The 22,439-nt window shown below is 35.8% G+C and overlaps 1 protein-coding gene across 1 annotated transcript; it reads right to left on the bottom strand.

Annotated features, from left to right (window-relative positions):
* Nucleotides 1-10,240: 10,240 nt before the first annotated feature.
* Nucleotides 10,241-11,557, bottom strand: LOC149928540 (uncharacterized). The gene has a single exon (XM_090157908.1). The coding sequence runs from the start codon at nt 11,555-11,557 to the stop codon at nt 10,241-10,243; it is 1,317 nt and encodes a 438-aa protein (XP_090014034.1).
* Nucleotides 11,558-22,439: the final 10,882 nt, after the last annotated feature.

Here is a 22,439-nt window from a genome sequence, read left to right as displayed (position 1 = left end):
TCTATATAAAAACAAATGGTTGTATAAAAAAAATGATAAGAAAGAATAATAAAATTGTTGATTTAAAACAGAATGTTTGAGTTTTCTTAAATTTATAACATATATATTTCTACATGGTTTTATTTCATTGTAATAAAGTCTCTAACACTTATGAATAGATAATTGTATAATTGATTTACACATTATTAGAGTTAGAAATTTAGTCTTAGCAATTTACACTTTGCCTGTTTCTTAGGCCCGAGGCTTGCTTTTAAAACATCAATGCAATTAAGTTAAAAATATAAACACAATACAACTAATTTAATTATTTTTAACTGAATTGAAAACCTTGATATATTTTTTTTTAAAACTGTGTTTTTATGTTATACAATTTCAAATGCAGGTATTGTGTACAGTACAGTACAAATGCATAATTTAATGAAGCAATTCTAATTTTAATACTTATATTTAATGAAATAGGAAAAATCTATTTCTAAAACCCTATTTTGTAACTCAAAAGGAACTTAAAGAAACTGGAAGAGTTTCACATGGAATTGGGATTAGTGAGCAGCCATTATCACGTTACAATGTGGTTTTTGTTATGGAACCAATGACAATAAGCTTTAAACTTGGCTTACTTTGATAAAAAACGTCTCTTATTCCCTAAGAACATGTATATTTATCGAGAATGTACTAGCTCTATTGGACATTTTGGAGGAAGGGCTAACTAAAATCTATGCTTGTTTTACGAAATTAATTAGCGTATTTTAAAAAAAAAAACATGTATTCTTAACAAATGCATTCATGTTAGGATATGATTTATGGAAAATGTACTTTCATGGGTTAGGGTTAGAAATTTAGTCTTAACTATTTACACTTTACAGGTTTTTAGGTCTAGCTTTAATTTTTTACGTATTGGAAAATGTATTTCAGCGTATTCTTATAAAAAAAAACAGTAAGCATCGAATATATTTCCGAATTAATTAATATTTTCATACAATAAACTATAAATTGGCTTATCTTTGATTAAAAAAACCGTCTCTTATTCCCAAGAACTGGTTTATTTTTCGAGAATGTGCTAGTGCGATTAGATCTAATGGTAGTAAGACGCCCTAACATTTATGCATAGGGGCTCGTGACGTACCGATTCTCACGTGACTCGTTCATTTTTCCGAGCGCGCGCGCGCGTACCATTGGAAAGATAGCTGAACTTTGTTTTATTTGACGATACAATCGGAAAGGTTTGGGTAGAAATTCTGTCTTGTCCCATGTTACATTTTCAGCCTTTTGGAGCGTTCATTGTACATACAAAGTAAGAATTTTTCATGAATATTTATTGTATTAGACAGTATTTGAACTTTAAGGCATATTATACTTAGTATATCAAATTTAGGCTTACCAGGTAGGAATCTGAATTAGAGTTAAAAATTAAATTTAGTATTTTGCTTTTTTTTAGGCCAAGATTAGCGTAGAAAGTAATTTACTATTATGTTTTTGTTGTAGAGTATATATTTTAGACAATTAAGTTATTGAAAAAGCGTTTAAAATGAGAATGGTATTTTGAAAACGTTTCTACCGTAAAATTGTAACTTTTTTCACTGTAGTTCGCAAAATGGTATTAATAGTATACTAAAAGTTTTCGTTATCTCAATAAAGAGTCTTAGCATTGGGAATAGTCATTGAAGGTCACGCTGAAAAGTAAGTTATAATAATAATAATAATAATAATAATCAGCTAGGCTATTTTATTATATTTAAAATGAAATTTTTAGGCATTCTTTTATATATATATATTGGAAATGTATTAGACAGAAATTAGGCCTAGTACGGGTAAGATTAGCGTAGAAATTAAGTTACTATCACGTGACTCGTTCATTTTTCTGTGCACGCGCACGTTTAATAAGATAACTGAACTTTGAGCAATGGATTTTTTTCCACCGGTACTTAAGATATGCCGTCAGTGTAGTCATGGGATTTTTCACTCTTAATAAATACTTTAAAATGTAAAAAATAAGACTCATTATTGGAAAAAACATAACACTTAGCCATTTTTTAGCAATCTTCTACGTAACTCAATTTTCCAAGAGGATTGTTTTCCGTAAACATTTTCAAGTGAGAGCTCGATTTTGATATCGTCAACGTGGTATTTCCAAAACTCTCCTTCGAGTAGCAAAGGGTTTATTCAAATACTCAAGTGGGTTAATATGTGCCGTCAATCATTAGAGGCAGTTTAAACTGTCAGAGAGAGACAGCCAATAGAATTTGAGGGTTATTTGAAGTTTAGATCACGTGATGAATTATTCTCAACAAGATAGGAATAAATTAATTTTCCATGCGTCATTTCTCTACGGCGCATTGACGAGTAAAGACCTGCTGACGGATCGCTCAGTCTTTTCTACAGCTCGACAAAGGATTTCTACCCGTAAAGTAAGTAACTATTTTTTTCTTTGTAATAGACTATATTTTTAGACATATTTAAAACAATTTGCATATTGAAAAAAGCGTTTATATTGAGAATTTTAGCGTAGAAATTTAACCATATTGATAAAATTAGGTTTTTAGTAGACTTAGGGGTAAATGTAGGCTTAGAGAATGTATCATTTGAAACTATAGAACGTATTTGGTCTAGATCAGCTATGGACATCGAAGTGTATCGACTTGAAACGTTTCGTCACTGGAAAAATCCGCACGTCACTAAGGAACAACTAGCGAAGGCTGGATTCTACTATATTCAGCGGGGCGATGAAGTACGATGTTACAAGTGCCATGGCGTATTAGAAGGATGGGAATCAGGAGACGTACCAGAATGGGAACATGCCAGATTCTTTCCACACTGTCCGTCGAGGGATAATTCACCATCGGAAAAAAAGTACATCTCGCTAGAATGGGACATTCCACCGACGCCAAAAGCAACTACGGTCGCTGACAAATACATCTCACCTGTACCTGAAGAAGAAGAAGAAGACGATACTGCTGCTAAACACTACAAATACGTGAGTTAGAACTTTTAATTAAATTAAGTTGCAGGAGATCGTTTCACCCCATTTAAATGCCTGTAAACTTAACTACTTTAATTTGTTTTAATTGTGTAATGTACAAGATAACCATCTAATGGAATATCTGATAGTACCTACTAACATGTAAAATAAAGTTCTAACATAAAAAATTAAATGTAAATAACTTGTTTTTATTGCCTAGAGATTAGAAATTATGGAGTTCGGAAGCGATAAGCAAACGGGTAAAATCTAATCTCCAGATATCTGCACGAGCAAAACTAATTTTGGAGAATGGGGAGGGTTGGAAGGGGGAAAGGAGCCAGTGAATGGGGGAAAAGAGTTTTATGTACTTCCGGTGAATGGGACCTGTGAATGGGGATAGCAATGGGGAAAAGGAGCTGGTGAACGAGAGATAAAGTATCCAGTGAATGGGGATGGGGGAAAGCAGGGATGTACCCAAAAATGGACCAAAATGGACCAAATGTACCCCAAAAACGACCAAAGTCACCATTTTCGGCCCTATGTACCCCATTTCGGACCAAATGTACCCCAAACTGGACCTTTTAGCTTTATTGTAATGTTAAACTCCCATAGAGATTCCCCTAAAAAGAATAATAAACTGGCGGTCCAATTTTGGGTACATTAATTATTTCGGAGAGATAAAACTAATTCTGGCAAACTGCTGCGATTTATAGCGAATGGGGAAAAAGCCAATTTCTAGCGATTGGGAGCGATAGTATGAGAGATAACAATTATGGTTGTTTTTATTGCCTAGAAATGGGGGAAAGCAGCTGGTGAACGAGAGAGATAAAGTATCCAGTGAATGGGGATAGCAAAGGGGGAAAGGAGCTGGTGAACGAGAATCTGGTGATTAGAAATTCTGGTGATTAAGGGAGGAACGGGAGAGCGGGTGAACGAGAATCTGGTGATTAGAAATTCTGGTGATTAAGGGAGGAACGGGAGAGCGGGTGAACGAGAATCTGGTGATTAGAAATTCTGGTGATTAAGGGAGGAACGGGAGAATCTGGTGATTAGAAATTCTGGTGATTAAGGGGGAGAGGCGCGGGTGAACGGCGGGAGCCAAGCTACAGCTTTGTGTCCTTCTGGTGATTGAGAATGAAATCCCCCTCTCTACCACTAGGGACCATTCTTCCGAGGAGAGGTATATTTTGGCTTTCCAACTTGTTCTTTGTTACTTCTCTCCTCTTAGATAACCTCTAATTTTAATACATTGTTGCTATGTTTTTTTTTTTAAGTTCTTTGTTTGTTTGTTTTCTCTGACGTTTATAGGGCCTAAAAGTCATTCAACGACTGGGCCCTGTCCCAAAAATTGTAACCACCCAGTCTGCAATCAATTAATTATTATTATTATTATTATAAATACCATCCTGACCGCGAAATTTAAATACCATATAATATGCTGCGTTATTTAAAAAACTTCTAGTGTTAAATTGATATAGATTGGAAGACCTAATTGATAGGTGGCGCGAAATGCCGTCTTGACCGCGAAAATTTAAATACAATGAAATATTTTAAGTCTACGCGATGCTTACAACGTATGACCTGAAGTAACAAATAAGTGTGACACTTATCGGAGTAATACGCGATGCTTACAACGTAAGACCTGAAGTAACAAGTAAGTGTGACCCTTATCGGAGTAATAATAATAATAATAATAATCAGCTAGGCTAATACCCAAGGCACCACCTTAAGCCCAAGTCATCTAGCGACTTTTAATGCCTTTAAACAGGTGGCCGGGTTACAATGCGATGCTTACAACGTATGACCTGAAGTAACAAATAAGTGTGACACTTATCGGAGTAATACGCGATGCTTACAACGTAAGACCTGAAGTAACAAGTAAGTGTGACCCTTATCGGAGTAATAATAATAATAATAATAATCAGCTAGGCTAATACCCAAGGCACCACCTTAAGCCCAAGTCATCTAGCGACTTTTAATGCCTTTAAACAGGTGGCCGGGTTACAATGCGATGCTTACAACGTATGACCTGAAGTAACAAATAAGTGTGACACTTATCGGAGTAATACGCGATGCTTACAACGTAAGACCTGAAGAAACAAATAAGTGTGACACTTATCGGAGGCCGTTCTAATATGACCGAAAGTAACAAATAAGTGTGACACTTATCGGAGTAATAGGCGATGCTTACAACGTATGACCTGAAGTAACAAATAAGTGTGACACTTATTGGAGTAATAGGCGATGCTTACAACGTATGACCTGAAGAAACAAATAAGTGTGACACTTATCGGAGGCCGTTCTAATATGACCGAAAGTAACAAATAAGTGTGACACTTATCGGAGTAATAGGCGATGCTTACAACGTATGACCTGAAGTAACAAATAAGTGTGACACTTATCGGAGTAATAGGCGATGCTTACAACGTATGACCTGAAGTAACAAATTAGTAAATAAGTGTGACACTTATCGGAGGCTGTGTAAACAAATAGTCATCCTCTTCTCTTTCAGTTTGTCTTAGATTTTTATAACGCACATCATCCTTTTGCCGATTGGAAATTCGTTAGTTTCAACGCGATCTAGGAGGATTTATACTCGATACAAGAGCAGGCCTTTGACTTCGCCATTCCCCTCATCCCTTCTCTCCTTTAATGACATAACCAAATGGTTAAATAACCTACTTGCTATCGAAATGTAGATGAAAATTAAGTGCAAAAATTATATTTACATTATTTTATTGATTAAAACCAACTTTTAATTTAATAAAATCATCGTGTTGAACTTGCCAAAAGCATACGAAATGTTTCCTCGCGGCTTGGGCGTGGGTATTACACAGCGTGGGCTTCTGGTATTCAGAAGGTCGCGGGCTTTAATTTAAAAACACTTTATAGTAAAAACTTTTGTACAATAGTGTTGGTAAATTAAATTTTAAAGAAACCAATTTAACACTGTTAAACTTGATATCATAGGTCGGGGGGCTCTGGGCTTCAAAGATCGCCAATGGCCTAGGTTAGGCTGGGGCTCGCGAGCGCAGTCGCTCTCTTTTGTATATTAGAATGCCGATCTTTGCTTGATATAAAACGGTTTAATTGAGAGCCGTGCAATGAAATAATATCATCGCCTTCTTGGCGAACTTGTTATTTGTTGCAGCCATAGCGCACCGAAACCACGAGGGTCATTCCATGACAAATCGTCCAAAGGTATCCACCCTACCTTCTTAGATTTGGATAAAAATTTGCCTTAAGGGTTATTTTGGTCGTAAAAGCCGATTTACAAATTATTTTTAATGTGCGATAAGCGGTTTTTGAGATATTCGCTATAGAACTTTAGCAAAAAAGGCCAAAATGGCCTCAACACCAAAAACTTGGAAATTGATATCTCCGTCAATAAAAGTCTGATTTTAATGGGATAAAGCTTATTGTAAAGCATTTTTCTTATACAAACCAGCATAAAATTTTAAAAATTCTATATTGATTTTCTTAGTCTCAAAAAACAGTTTAAATTGTATGACCTTTGACCTTTACCTGTTACCCCAATTTTAGTGAAATATAAATATTTCTTTTCGAATTCCCCGTTTATGATTTAGTCGGAAAGATCAAAATCCCAAAGTAGTATTTTTAGTTCTTTAGAAATAAATTATTTTGTACAACCCCTCGTGCAGTTTTAGAGACATGGAACTTGGTAAACATATCTTTTTAGTCCAGTCGATTTAAATTAAAAACGGGGTGTAACTAAAAAAAAATTGAATAGAATTTTTCTCTTTTGCAATGTGTTCCTAAAATCGGTCTGAACAGCCCCTGAAAAATTTCCATGAATCCCACCATGGGAAAGTGGTCAAAAGTGGTCACAGGTGGTCAAGGTAGATTTTATTTGGAAAATACGGTCGGGGAAAGTTTAAAAAAGTTATTCTGACTTCATGCTTTGAGATAAAAGGCTGAAATTTGGTGAATATACTTCACAGCTATAGGGGATAATTATAGGTCAAAGCTTTTTACCGCCGCCATCTTGGATTCAATATGGCGGACGCAAGTTCGGTGTAAATCTCGGAATATCTTATCAAAAAACCTTATAACGTATGCAAATACTCTTGATATTGTCTATTATCTATTTTTCCGGTTTATCACGGGCTTGCGCGGTAATAATATTTTCCCGCCATTCGCAAAATACAATATGGCAGCCGTTTCAACCTACAAGAGAGAGAATCACAATTGTTACTTGGACGATTTATGCCGAGTTTTGGCTTATTCTATAGGAAACTACATTCTCGGAGCGTTCCCGTCAAAATAAACACTATTTAAAAAAAGAAACATGAAATTAACCTAAATAATTTATTTTAAAAATTTTAAAACTTAAATATTTTCGGTATCAGAGTTCAATATCCGGTTTCAATGAGTTTTCGCAAATAGCTAATTGGCAAGGTCCGCAGGCCGACGAACAATTAAGGCTTTGGCTTTTGCATCGACAACTCTTATCGGAGCACCTCTTGGTACATTTGCAGCGTACTAAATTTAGTAAGCAAATTATAGCTGGTGTTAAGTCCATCGTTATCGGACCACCCTCTAATATCCATCCCCGGTCACTATGGTTCAGATTTTTGACGTTTTATTTCCATACAAATACAAATAGTTAGGGGAATACTCTCGGGTTTCACAAGTGAACTCTTAGATGCAACTTTTGAAAAAAAAGGCTATGTAATGACCGTCAAAGTATCAGTTGATGTACCACCAAACATGGACTAATAGATTTGTATAGCCCCGTACCGTAAATAGATACAGAAACAGATAAACCCTGTTCCTTTAGAATAAGTCCAAACTAAATCGTCCCAGTAACAATTGTGATTCTCACTCTTGTAGGGTGAAACGGCCGCCATATTGTATTTTACGAATGGCGGGAAAATATTATTACCGTTCAAGCCCGTGATAAACCGGAAATATAGATAATATACAATATCAAGAGTATTTGCATATGTTATAAGGTTTTTTGATAAGATATTCCGAGATTTACACCGAACTTGCGTCCGCCATATTGAATCCAAGATGGCGGCGGTGAAAAGCTTTAACCTATAATTATCCCCTATAGCTGTGAAGTATATTCACCAAATTTCAGCCTTTTATCTCAAAGCATGAAGTCAGGATAACTTTTTTAATTTTCCCCGACCGTATTTTCCAAATAAAATCTACCTTGACCACCTGTGACCACTTTTGACCACTTTCCCAAGGTGGGATTAATGAAAATTTTTCAGGGGCTGTTCAGACCGATTTTAGGAACACATTGCAAAAGAGAAAAATTCTTTTGAAATTTTTTTTAGTTACACCCCTTTTTTAATTTAAATCGACTGGACTGAAGAAAATTGATTTTTGTGTGTTCCTCTTGTGGTTGGTTCGTTCTAGGAGAGCTTAATTTTCTATTAACCTAACCGGACTGAAACAACTAGGCTAATGTTGGTAATTGCGATAATAACTGCAAGGAAATTAATGATGAGAAAACTGAAGACTATTTATTTTGAACTGATTTTCGAGTTACAAGTTTTTGCTTTGGCAAAATTGTCTCATTTGGAGACCTACTAATATTTCGCGTCTTTTTTCGAAGACTCACTCTGAAGAAGTGCTTTGTGGAATTTCCGTTGAAACTGAAGAAAGCTCGGTCGTCTCCTGCCCCCCGCGCACCGTGGTCAAGCACGGCTCCAAATATTTGCGACCTTGGTGGCAGGAACGAGCGCCGGGTCACTGGCGCCTCTTTTCAACGGGAATTCCACGTACAAAAGGATTATTTTTCCCAACGCTAAACAGTGGGTTTTACCCACTTGCAAACATACTAGAAATATTTTTCAACGGACGAATGAAATTGAACTCTTTTTTTTTTAAATGACAAAGAATACAATACATTTTAAACATTATATACAATAATTAAACATTTTAAATATATATACACACACTTAATTACAGAATATTATTTTATATACAACAATTTTACCCGTTTCTTAACACTCCCCCCCGGTAATATTTTTGTTGAAGAAACAAAAGTATTACCAGCGAGTTAACATTTGATATTTTTTTTTAATTACCATTAGCTATTTCTAAGTTAGATAAATGTTGTACAGATCTTTTAATGTGATTACCATTTGTTGTTTTAACAATGCATGCCCTATTTTTCTTATCGCGTCCTAACAACACTTCGCTAACTATGCCCATTTTCCACATGTGGCGAGGAATTTTATCCTCGTAAATAAGTACGATATCTCCGACTTTGAAAGTCATGTCATTTTTAGGAGATGAGGAATGGTGAGCAGATCTTAACTCTCTAATGTACTCCCTACGCCATCGATTCCATAATCCGTTCATTACGGTCTCTCTATATTTAATTCTCCTTTTATATTCTTGTTGGGTTTTAGGTAAATTTTCCTTTTTGAAAATCAAGGGGGGCATAGAGGTTAATCTACGACCTACGATAAATTCAGATGGCGTAAGAGGTATGGGTTCGCTCGCGTCATTGTAAATATAACTAACTGGTCTAGAATTGATAAATGCCTCTGTTTCTTTGATAGTCGTTTGTAATTCCGAAAATGTTAGCGTGGAACGTCCCAACACCTTTTTCAACGTAGTTTTAGTGGAACGTATTAAGCGTTCGTAGAACCCCCCGTGCCAAGCACTTCTCTCTACAATAAATTTCCACTTTATTCCCCGAGTACCAAAAAATTCTTTAATTTCCGCCTCGTTGATATGTTGCCATATGACCTTAAGGTCCGCGTTTGCCCTTTTAAAGGTGGCAGCGTTATCTGAATAGACCGTCACTGGTACCCCCCTGATAGCTATTAGGCGCCTAAATGCCAAAATAAATTCGGCTGTAGAGAGATTTGTGATGAGCTCGAGGTGTACGGCTCGAGTCACTGCGCATGTGGCGAGAAAAATATAGGATTTTTTCATTTTATCTCCCTCTTTAACCATTAAAGGTCCCCCGAAGTCTAAACCTACAACTGAAAACGGTGGCGTCTCTTCGATTCGATCGCCCGGGAGGGGAGCCATTTCTCGATCACCCAATTTGGCATTTAGCCTGTTGCAAGTTATGCAACTTTTGACAACTTCTCTGGCAAGTTGTCGCCCAGCTGGAACCCAATAACGCTCTCTAATTTGTGTTATTGTATCATTGATCCCCCCATGGAGTACTTGTTTGTGGCTTCTAGTTATTAATTGTTTTGTGAAATTTAAAATTTTATTTAGTATTATCGGATGCTTTTCGGCATACGTTAAAGACTTTGATTCCCCTAGGCGACCACCTATGCAAAGTTAACCATTTTCATTTAAAATTGGTTTTAAGGTAGCAATTCTAGATTTGGGACTAACTGTTTTATGAACTTTCATATCTGATATCTCTTGCGCGAACTCTTGTTTTTGTACGTCTTTCACCCAAGTTATTTCTGCTCGCTGCATTTCGTCAGCGGCTACCGGGCCTGTTATTTTACTTTCTCTATTTGTGGGTCTCGAGTTGTGCGCAAACCTAAATAAGTAGGCTGTAATTCTTAAATTTTTATCTAATGACCTATGTCTATTCAAATCCATTATTTGTTGTACCCCTTTTGGTTGGTCAATGCTAACAGCTAGCGTAACTTTTCGTCTTTCAGCGTTAACTACTTTTGTATCACCTAGGGGCCTTTCTTTAGGCCAGCTATCCCTAGAATATTTTAAAAACTGGGGGCCCGTCCACCAAATTTCGCTGGTGACCAGGTCTTTACCTTTTATTCCTCGCGTTGCTAAATCTGCGGGATTTTGCGTCCCCGGACAATGACGCCACTGTCTTTTTTGTGAAAGGGTTTGTATGTCTTGCACGCGATTGGAAACGAATGGCTTCCATTCTTTTTTATCGCCTGATATCCAATCTAGCGCGATAGTGGAGTCTGTCCAAAAAAATGTGTCAGTTACGCAATCGCTAAAGGCATTTTTCACGTAGTTTGTTAGCCTAGCACCCAACAAACAACCCATAAGTTCCAATTTAGGAAGGGTTAGACCTAGTTTTAATTGTTTTAAAGGAGTCACCCTTGACTTTGAAGCTATCAGTTCAACTCCTATTTCTCCCGATTCGGTTTCATACCTTACGTAAACCGTCGTAGCGTAGGCCTTTAACGAAGCGTCACTAAAACAGTGCAATTCGCACTCTTCTATATTTTCACGCGATTTTGAAAAGTAATAACGGTTGACTTTGACATTGTTTATGTCTGTCAGTTCTGAGACCCAATTTTCGAATTGTCTGCCTAATTCTGATGGGAGCTCCGTATCCCACTCTACTTGGGGCTCTAAATTCCATAAACTTTGGAAAAGCATTTTTCCTCTAATCGTGAACGCGCCCAAGATTCCCATCGGGTCGAATATTTGCGAAACTATTCCCAGGACGTTACGTTTAGTTTTCTTTAGGTTTTTTGAAATGTCTGATAATTTTGTCAAATCAAAAGAAAACGTATCACTGGTTGGTTCCCATTTTAAACCCAAAATTTTGGTAGTGCCATTCTCAGCTGATTTGTCAAACATTTCAGTTTCTCCGGGCTCGGAATGAGTATCCCATAGTTCCCTTAACTCCACAGAGTTCGTCCCCCATTTACGTAAACGCATTCCGGCTTTGTTTAGGGTTCTAGCTGCTCCTACTGAAATTTCGTAAGCTTCCTTGGTATTTTTCCCCCCACTGACTAAATCATCAACGTAGATGTCATTTTCTAGTTTTTCTTTTGACTATTGGGTCTATATCTTTTGTGTGTTTAACATGAAATTTAATGGTACATGATAGTAGAAAGGGAGAAGCTGTAACCCCAAATGGTACTCTTGCCATTCGTAAAACTACAATTTGCGTAGGGTCTATTTTTCCATTCACCTCCCGAACCCACAAAAATCTAACTGCGTCCCTATCGACTTCGTCCAATTTAATCTGCAGAAATGCCTTTTCTATGTCGGCAACAATGGCTACCGGGTTTGTCCTGAACTTTAAAATTAATAAAAATAATTCGATATTTAAATTGGGTCCAGAGGCAATGCAATCGTTTAGGGAGGGATTACCGCATGACCCGTCCAGTACGACACGTAATTTGGTGGTAGCCACATTTTCGCGTACTACACCTTGGTGTGGGAGGTAGTTGGTGCCTGGTTTTTTAATCTCCACTTCTTTTGGCGGGACGATTTCGGCAATGCCAGTTTCTAGATAACCATCTATGACCTTTTTGTATTCGGCGTAGTAACTGGGGTCTCTTTGAAATTTTCTAATAAGTCCGCCCATTCTTTTTTGCGCGACCTGGAAATTATCGGGAAGAGTTTCTCTGTCTACTCGCCAGGGGAATTTGACAGTATATCTGTCCTCATCAAATTTTGTTTCTTTAAAAAATGAATTAACAATTGCGTCACCTGGTTTTTCTCCCAATTCGCGACTATCTATCCCTAAATTTTCAAGCTCCCAAAACGACTTTAGCGTTTCATTTACCATTTTGTGTCCCAATGAAATTAGCATTGTTGATACTGACAACACTCGACTGTCATAAGGTTGTTCCCCTACTACCCCTTGTACGGTCCACCCTAATTTGGTTTCCACCGCTACTAAATTTTCTCCGAATCGTTCATTTTGACCGGAAGCCAGTTTCCAATAGAAATCGCTCCCAATGAGTACGTCTAGGGCGTCTCCGGAGCCCCCCTTCCCGTCAGCTATTTGTAACCCTTTCGATTGCATCCAAGTTTTTACCTCCGCGCAGTCCATTCTTTCAACTGCGCGACAGATATACGGAACCTCTACCGCCTTAATTTCGGCACTGAGGTCTGGATTTTCCCGATTTTCTAATTTTAATCTAACTATTTTGCAAGTGCGTCTTTCGGGGATTTTGCTGCCAAAGGCGTAGACATTTAACTCTCTTTTTCCTAATTCGGGGAGATTTAATTCTTTAGAAACGCTTTCAGTGACGAATGTGCCCTGACTCCCCCCGTCGAGAAGACACCTGGCCGTGACTATATTGTTGGGCTTGGCAGGGTTCTTTACCACAGCCAGCGCTGTTTGTAGCAATACCACCCCCTCTTCGCTCCCCCCGCCTATTGTATTGACAACTGATCCTACTTTGACTTCGCTAGTTTCGTCGGGATGATTTTCTTTTTTAGAAATATTCACGGGATTTTCACCGCATACTGCAAAATTGTGTTTTTGTCGACAATTTCGGCACGACGTAAATTTGGAACGACAATTATTTAGCCCGTGTCCATAGCGAAGGCAAATGTAGCACCTGTTACTTTCCCTCAAATTTGTTCTTTTTTGTTCTAGCGTATGATGAGTACAATTAATACTTTTACGCGTTTCGTTTTGGCAGAAAACACAATACTGATTTTCACCTGGCTTTTTAACCTGGGTGGTTAGCGCTAAAGCGGAAGGGGTTGGATTTTTGTTTTTATGCCTATGATTTTCGTGAGAGTGATTTTCAACTCTAGATTTATCTTTAACTGGGGCTTTCTTCCCCCCGAGCATCACCGCCATCTCTCGACACTCTATTTGAGCAATCATGAAGGCTATCAGTTCGTCCGCGTCCCAATGCGCCCCTGGATTAGCGGGGTTCCTTTTTAAACAATACTCCGTTCTTATGTCAATAGGCAAACATTGCAACAAGGCGGGGCAAAGAAACGTGGCTCTATCCGCGATATTAAATCCTAACACCTTCAAGCTTCTAATACTAGTTTCACACGTATTAAGCAAGCGGCGTAACCCTTTTACGTCACTGGAGTCGCTAACAGGCTGAATTTGCTTTAGCTTCTCCATGTGCGTATGGATGGCTAATTCGTTTTTATCGAAAGTATACCGAAGTATTCTAACGGCTTCGTCGTAAGAAGCGTCATCCTCAACTAACCCCTCGACAGCTCTGAGAGCGTCCCCTTCTAAATAAGAAATTAAATACATGAACTTTTCTACATTACGTAACCTTGGATGGTTCCCTATTGTAGCGTTGAACCTTCCCCAGAAGTTGTTCCATTTTGTGAAGTCACCGTTGAATTTTGCGATGGTAAGTGGCGGAAGTCTCACTTCTGGATGAGGAACGTTCGGCATGTAGTTCATTGGAAATTGCCCCGATTGATAGTTCGATGGAAAGTTCATTGGTGGAAAATAGTTTTGATTTCCGGTTGAGGGTGGTAGAAAGTTACTGGCTCCCACGTTGGATGATGATCCTCCAGGAATTAGCGTGCTTGACGGCTGCGGCGGGAACGCTCCCTGGTTTTGCTGGATCCCGACGTTTGACGGTGGCAGCGACGGCTGGATCCCGACGTTTGGCGTAGGCTGCTGCTGCTGAACTCCGACGTTTGACGAAAGTGGCTGCTGCGGTGTCCCTACGCTTGGCGTAGGCGGCTGAACCCCGACGTTTGGCGGGAGCTGGATTATGGTGTTTCGCGTGAGTCCGACGTTTGGCGTAGGTGGTGTTTTTTTGTTTTTGAGCGCTCGGTTGATTTTCAGTTGAGTTTCGCTTATTTTTTCCATGTAAACTATCGCTTCGTCGGTTTCTCTTTCCAGTTCCACGTCATCGTCGATGAGAAGCTCTAATTCTGCGTCGGCATGTTTTAGCTCGCTTTCTTTTTGTAGTAAGAGGATTAATTCATCCTCTAACTCGTCAATTGAAACGGCGTCTACGTTCTGTAGTAAAATCTCCAACTTTTTTAATCTTCTTGTAGTTGCAGAGCGCGCGCTTCTCCGTAAGGCTTTGACTATTTTTGCAGGGTCCTTCGCAGTTTTCTTTGAAGTTTTTCCGGTTTTTTCGGCTGATTCATTGTCTTTGTCCGCGGTTGTTTTGTCCGCGACATTTTCCTTACTTTGGTTTTCCGCGTTTTTCGCGTTGCCACCTGAAGCGAACGCTTCCAAAAATGGCGGCTCTTCTTCTTCGGATTCCGAAAAACCCATAGTTTTTATCAAATTAATTTAAATCGCAATTACCGTTTGACTTGTGATGTTCCCGGCGTTGAGTGCACCATGAAGAAAATTGATTTTTATGTGTTCCTCTTGTGGGTGGTTCGTTCTAGGAGAGCTTAATTTTCTATTAACCTAACCGGACTTAAACAACTAGGCTAATGTTGGTGATTGCGATAATAACTGCAAGGAAATTAATGATGAGAAAACTGAAGACTATTTATTTTGAACTGATTTTCGAGTTACAAGTTTTTGCTTTGGAAAAATAGTCTCATTTGGAGACCTACTAATATTTCGCGTCTTTTTTCGAAGACTCACTCTGAAGAAGTGCTTTGTGGAATTTCCGTTGAAACTGAAGAAAGCTCGGTCGTCTCCTGCCCCCCGCGCACCGTGGTCAAGCACGGCTCCAAATATTTGCGACCTTGGTGGCAGGAACGAGCGCCGGGTCACTGGCGCCTCTTTTCAACGGGAATTCCACGTACAAAAGGATTATTTTTCCCAACGCTAAACAGTGGGTTTTACCCACTTGCAAACATACTAGAAATATTTTTCAACGGACGAATGAAATTGAACTCTTTTTTTTTAAATGACAAAGAATACAATACATTTTAAACATTATATACAATAATTAAACATTTTAAATATATATACACACACTTAATTACAGAATATTATTTTATATACAACAATTTTACCCGTTTCTTAACAAAATTTAAATCGACTGGACTAACAAGATATGTATACCAAGTTCCATATCTCTAAAACTGCACGAGGGGTTGTACAAAATAATTTATTTCTAAAGAACTAAAAATACTACTTTGGGATTTTGATCTTTTCGACTAAATCATAAACGGGGAATTCGAAAAACAATATTTCTATTTCACTAAAATTGGGGACACAAGCAAAGGTCAAAGGTCATACAATTTAAACTGTTTTTTGAGACTGAGAAATTCAATATAGAATTTTTAAAATTTTATGCTGGTTTGTATAAGAAAAATGCTTTACAATAAGCTTTATCCCATTACAATCGGACTTTTATTGACGGAGATATCAATTTCCAAGTTTTCGGTGTCCAGGCCTTTTTGGCCCTTTTTGGTAAAGTTCTATAGCGAATATCTCAAAAACCGCTTATCGCACATTAAAAATAATTTGTAAATCGGCTTTTACGATCAGAATAACCCTTAAGGCAAATTGTTATCCAAATCTAAGAAGGTAGAGTGGAAAATTTCAAAACATTTGGTCGATTTGTCGTGGAATGACCCACGAGGTAAAACAACATAAATAAACGAAGTCTTTCGTTCCCTCGGGCCTTGGGTTCAACTCAACGGGGGCGCATTCGAAAAAAAAGTTGCTCCTCTGTTGAAAACGCTCGTTCTTTCCTTCCTTCTCTTGCGCAGACGCGAGTGATGTCACTGGCTGTCGCTTTCTATTTAGGGGGACCTTTTCGGTTTACCGGTATTTGTCTGTCACCTCCGTAGTCACGTAGCAGTCGTAAATATTAGACCCTTATTTGGGAAAATTTTCAAAGTTTTAATTTTTAATTAGAATAGATTAAACCTAGCATACATAAAATATTTAGCTTTGTCTTAAAAATTCTGAGACCTATTTTAATTAGTTTGGACCATTTAAATTAAAAATAAAAACATTTTATTTTGCCAACATTATGTGTAAGTTAGGTACCCGGCATAACAAATACTACGATAGTAAAGTAAAATATAAAAAATCTAATCAGCACCATGTTTTAGCAACGCTTTGCAATAGTTATATAATTAGTTTAAAAATAAATGACTTCTTAAGCAATATTGACTTGATATACATAATTAATTGTAAATATTTTTAAATCAATATTAATTATCAAATATAAAAATTAAACACTACTAAGAATTAAATATATAAATAAAACACTACTAAGAATTAAATATATAAATAAAATACTATTATAATTATTAAATATATAAATAAAATACTTTTATAATTATTAAATATATAAATAAAATACTATTATAATTATTAAATATATAAATAAAATACTATTCTAATTATTAAATATATAAGTAAAATACTATTAATTATTAAATATACAAAGGAAGAAGAAACGAAGACTGAAACTGTTCCTTTTCGAAAAACTTTCTTGGGGCTAACAATAGAGGCTGATGTATATCTATTAAAATCAGTGACAAAGAACTTTTACATTTCTTCAATTCCGTTGTCAAGTGACCAGTGCTAAAAGTATCAGCACCATTGTAAAGGAATCCCACCTGCCAACAGGTTTTAGCCTCATTGTGGCTGACTCGCACGTGTGCAGTCAAAGATTCAAATCAACGACGTATATAAGGGGGGGGTTAGGGGGTTCAAACCCCCCCCCCCCTTAGGACTCGATTCCTTTCTTGTGAAATTAAATTTTGCAAAACAATATCAATTTTGTTCTTTGTTTTATTATCATTTTCTCGCAAATGTATTAAAAAACTTCGTTTGATACACGTGCGGAAATGTCATTGTCACTCGTCCCGAGTCTAGCCAGCACTTTAAATATGCGTTATTGCTAACGACAAATTTCGCGCTCGCTGCGCTCGCGATTTCATTTGGTTGTGGTATAACCCGTCCCCCCCCTTAGACCTAGAACCATTAACCCCTGGACCCGGTACTCAATGTTATAACGCCGTTTTAATTTTCTCCACGTGGCAGCACAACCAAGCCGAGTAAAACGGGGAAATTGGTCCTCAGTTGCTCGTTTTCCCCACCCCCCTTTTTTTGGCTGCGAGCGTTTCGTGCTCCTCGCAAATCGTTGCCGCGCTCTCTCTTCGTCAAGTTTGTCGCTTTCGCGCCGTGACCGCCGACGAGCTTAGCGGTAAAACGCCGCACGATAGGAGAGGGAATTGAATACGTTTCGTCAGTTCTCGTTTTTACTGAGGACCAATATTTCCGCTTATTGCCAGTGGCGGCGTTGGAGTAGCGGAGGCTAAGTAAGAGTCGCGTCGCCTATCTAGTACCGGGTCCAGGGGATAATGGTTCAAGCTTAGACTTTCTATATCTACGTGCTTGATTCAAATTCTTGTAAAAAAAGGAACAGAAGTCGATGTCTTTCCGCTTTTCTCTCCTTCGCGAGTTTTTATATTTTCTCGTTTGAAAATTGGCTTTATGCGCCAACCTAATTGTAAGCGTAGCTTTTTTCTAGGAACCTTGGGTTCAACTCTCTCTCTCTCTCTCGAGAAAACAGGTGTTTGTGTATCACATGATCAACACGATATCCATAACCGCTTCTCTATTGGCCAAAACTGGCACGTGATTTTTCAGCCGAAGTTCGAAATATCAAACTGGAGTAGGTACGGGTTGACCGCCGATTTCGCTATCGTCTTGAGAAATATTATCATCCCTTTCGACTTTCGGCGGGTTTGTGAACCGCCGATTTCTAACAGTAGAAGGAAAGTGAGGGCGAGACATCGATCCCGGGGTCGGGGTCAGGTTTGGGATCGGGGTCCGGGATTTAAGGGGTGAAATGAGGGTAAAATCGTCCAAAAGTCAATGCATTTAGGGTATTTCTCGCGACGATTTGTTTTCCCACATATCAACATATTGTGTCCAGGCCAACTTGTTCATTTATCTACGCTTATCTCGAAAGATACTTGAACGTATATCTTATCAAGTTTTATCGTACGTAATAAGTTGAAATGATGTAAAAATTGATAACCTAGGCGACGCGTGCGCAGATTACCCCGGGGGACGCGGTTAATTTGAATTTAAGAGTGTTTTGACGTCATGGAATATTCGTTGTTAAAGTAGAATGGAAATATTTTTAAACTTCATTTTAATATCATTGTAGTACGCTTGACACTTGAACCAATCTCACGAGTATTTCTTAAAACGAATATCTCGATCGCGTTTTATCGTACGAAATAAGTGGAAATTATGTAAGTTGTATGATTAATAACCTAGGCAGGAAGATAGCGCGCGCGTGCGCGGATTACCTGGGAGGCGCGGATTGCCCGGGCGCGCGGTTAATTTGAATTTAAAACATGGATTCCCTCTCCGAAATAACTCATGTACCCAAAATTGGACCGCAAGTTTTTTTCTTTTAGGGGAATCTCTATGGGAGTTTAACATTACAATAAAGCTAATAGGTCCAGTTTGAGGTACTTTTGGTCCGAAATGGGGTACATAGGACCGAAAATGGTGACTTTGGTCGTTTTAAGGGTACTTTTGGTCTATTTTGGTTAATTTTTGGGTACATCAGAAAAGCAGTTGGAAAAACGAAGAGCCTTATTTTTTTCTTTCCACCCATCTCCAAACTCCAAAAATTTATTGCTATAATTTATTTATCCCTTCCGTAGGTATAAAATAAGATAAAAACCACTTATCTATATTTTAATTACGGTAAATTAAAAATACTTAATTAGTGTACTAAGTTACGTTTAAAAGAACCTTTTTTAACAATTCCAATATGTAAATATAGGTATAAGGATTGAAAAAATACTCTAAAGGAATTTAACTTTAAAGGGTATCTTAGATTATTGTTTTTAATTTTATTCAAGTTGAAAATGTATTAAGAGTCCTTCAAAGTACTATAAAAGGATTTTATTTACGAACTTAATTCATATTTTCTTCAAACTTTCAATTCGCTTTTATTACTATTTAAATACGGTAAAATATAATTCTTATACACAAATATAGTCAGAAAGATACTATAAAACACTAAAATTAAAATTAAATTAAATTTGTGTGGATAAGATTTGAAAATATCATTTTGAAACTAATAACTTTCACGCTTTATTTAAGTCAAGCCAATAAAAACAATTACCTATATTTTAAATACGGTAAAATATAAATACATTTCCGATATGTAAATAGGTAGAATAACACTATGAAAAGTTCCTTTTTCTTCTTTTAATACGACAACACACAACTCTGATACGCAAATATATAAAGAAAATATAAAAAAAAATTTACTCTACGTTCGATACGTTAAAATACATTTCCGATACACAAATATAGATAAAGAAATACTATAAAATGTAAAAAGGTAGAAAAATACTACACATTAACCATTATGAATTTAAGCTTACAACATCCTTCACGTATAGAGCATAACATATATGTTCAGAGTTAACTTGTTTCCTCGTTATCTTTATCGCATGTGTTTTAAATAGCGTATGGAATAAGTTAAGAATGTACTGAAATGGTGTATGTTTAAACCTCGTAGAATAAAGAGTAAAACATATGTTCAGAGTCGGCTTGATTACTAAAGCGAATAACACAGAGACGTTTCCGGTGTAGTCACGTAGGAAGAAAAATACTACAACACTCTCTATACTCTACATTCAACACGTTAAAATATACTTCCGAAATGCCAATATAGGTAGTAAAATACTACAAAATCTCTATACTTTACCTTCAATACGTTAAATTACATTCCAATATGTAAATATAGGAGGAAAAATACTACAAAAGCCTCTTTTCTTGGCGTTCAATATGTTAAAAAAGATTTCTGAAATGCAAATGTAGGTAGTAAATACTACAAAATCTCTATACTCTACCTTCAATACGTTAAATTACATTCCAATATGTAAATATAGGTAGTAAATACTACAAAAGCCTCTTTTCTTGGCGTTCAATATGTTAAAATAGATTTCTGAAATGCAAATATAGGTAGTAATTACTACAAAAGCCTCTTACTCTACGTTCAATACGTTAAATTAATGATATGCCTCCGATCGAATCGTTCAGTTTTTCCTATTTAAATATACGCATTTAAATTAGAATTGCTTCTAGTGTTCGGCAGTCGATTAATTTTTATCCACAAATTTTCCGATTTATTTAAAAAACGTTGGTAAAAAGAATATCATTTTAACTTATTTAATTGTGTTTTTTACCCAACCAAGCATTTATTTGAATAAAAGTGGTATTTATTTAAATAACCAATAGTTAAATAAAAATTGTTAAATGTTTAAATAATCGAAAGTGAACAAGCCTATTTTTTAAATAAAACAAACAGACTTTAGAGTTGATAAGATTTGTAAATATCATTTGAAACTAATAGTTTTCACGCTTTATTTAAGTCAAGCAATTACATTTTTAAAAATGAAAGAAGTTAAACAATATAAAAATTTGTAAATATTGTAAATATTTTTAGGTAATAAAGAAATTAAGAAATGTTTTACTTAAAATATCTTTCATTTTCTACTACATTTTTAAAAATGAAAGAAGTTTAACAATATAATTATTCTAATATAATTTCAAAATCAGGTATTATTTAAAGTGCAAATGCATAATTTAGTGAAGCAATTCTTATTTAAATACTTTTATTTAATTAGTTTGTGTATCTGAAATGTATTAATTGAAAAATAAGTGGGTTTTACTATTTATCACGGTTTTATATATATATATATATATATATATTGGAACTGTTACAAAAGGTTCTTTTAAACGTAACTTAGTACATTAATTTATTTTGGAAGTTCAAAACGTATTAAGAGCCCTTCAGAGTACTATAAAAGGATTTCATTTACAAACTAAATTAATATTTTCTTCAAACTTTCAATTCGTTATAATTTGAATTTAAATGAAAACATCATGGATTATAGGTGCGTAATCTACTATTAGACCGAACTAATTAAAAAAAATACTTAAAGTAAGTGGTTTTACTGATAAACTCTAAAGGAATTTTGGAATTTTCTAGAATAGCAAAGTAAAACTAAAACGTAAACCAAGTTTAAAACGAAACTAATAACTGGGAGAAAGGTTGAAGTAAGTAATTTTTTTGATTTTTCGTTTTTTAATTTTTGAGTTCCCTATATTATTATAAACTAAATTAAATATAATTTTTGAAAATTTGTGATAAAAGATCTGCTCCTTCGTGTTTTACATATATTTAAAAATATATAATAAATTAATGTACTAAGTTACGTTTAAAAGAACCTTTCGTAACAATTCCAATATATATATATATATATATATATAAAACCGTGATAAATAGTAAAACCCACTTATTTTTCAATTAATACATTTCAGATACACAAATTAATTAAATAAAAGTATTTAAATAAGAATTGCTTCACTAAATTATGCATTTGCACTTTAATATAATACCTGATTTTGAAATTATATTAGAATAATTATATTGTTAAACTTCTTTCATTTTTAAAAATGTAGTAGAAAATGAAAGATATTTTAAGTAAAACATTTCTTAATTTCTTTATTACCTAAAAATATTTACAATATTTACAAATTTTTATATTGTTTAACTTCTTTCATTTTTAAAAATGTAATTGCTTGACTTAAATAAAGCGTGAAAATTATTAGTTTCAAATGATATTTACAAATCTTATCAACTCTAAAGTCCATTTTTCAGGTATTAGTAAGTATTTCATACAAACTAACTTCTAAAATATGGATTTAGTTCGTAAATAAAATTATTTTAAATTACTTTGAAGGACTCTTTATACGTTTTGAACTTGAATAATATTAAAAACAATAATCTAAGATATCCTTTAAAGTTAAATTCCTTTAGTTTATCAGTAAAACCACTTACCTTAAGTATTTTTTTAATCCGTTCGGTCTAATAGTAGATTACGCACCTATAATCCA

This window comes from Leiobunum rupestre, chromosome 9 (genome assembly GCF_980474605.1).
Source record: "Leiobunum rupestre chromosome 9, qqLeiRupe1.1.hap1, whole genome shotgun sequence".
Lineage (NCBI taxonomy): Eukaryota > Metazoa > Arthropoda > Arachnida > Opiliones > Sclerosomatidae > Leiobunum > Leiobunum rupestre.
Note: the sequence above shows the minus strand (reverse complement) of the source record. Positions and strands in the feature narration are given on the sequence as shown.

Coding starts and splice junctions, on each gene's coding strand:
- LOC149928540 (XM_090157908.1), bottom strand. CDS start 11,557: ATGCGTTTACGTAAATGGGGGACGAACTCTGTGGAGTTAAGGGAACTA.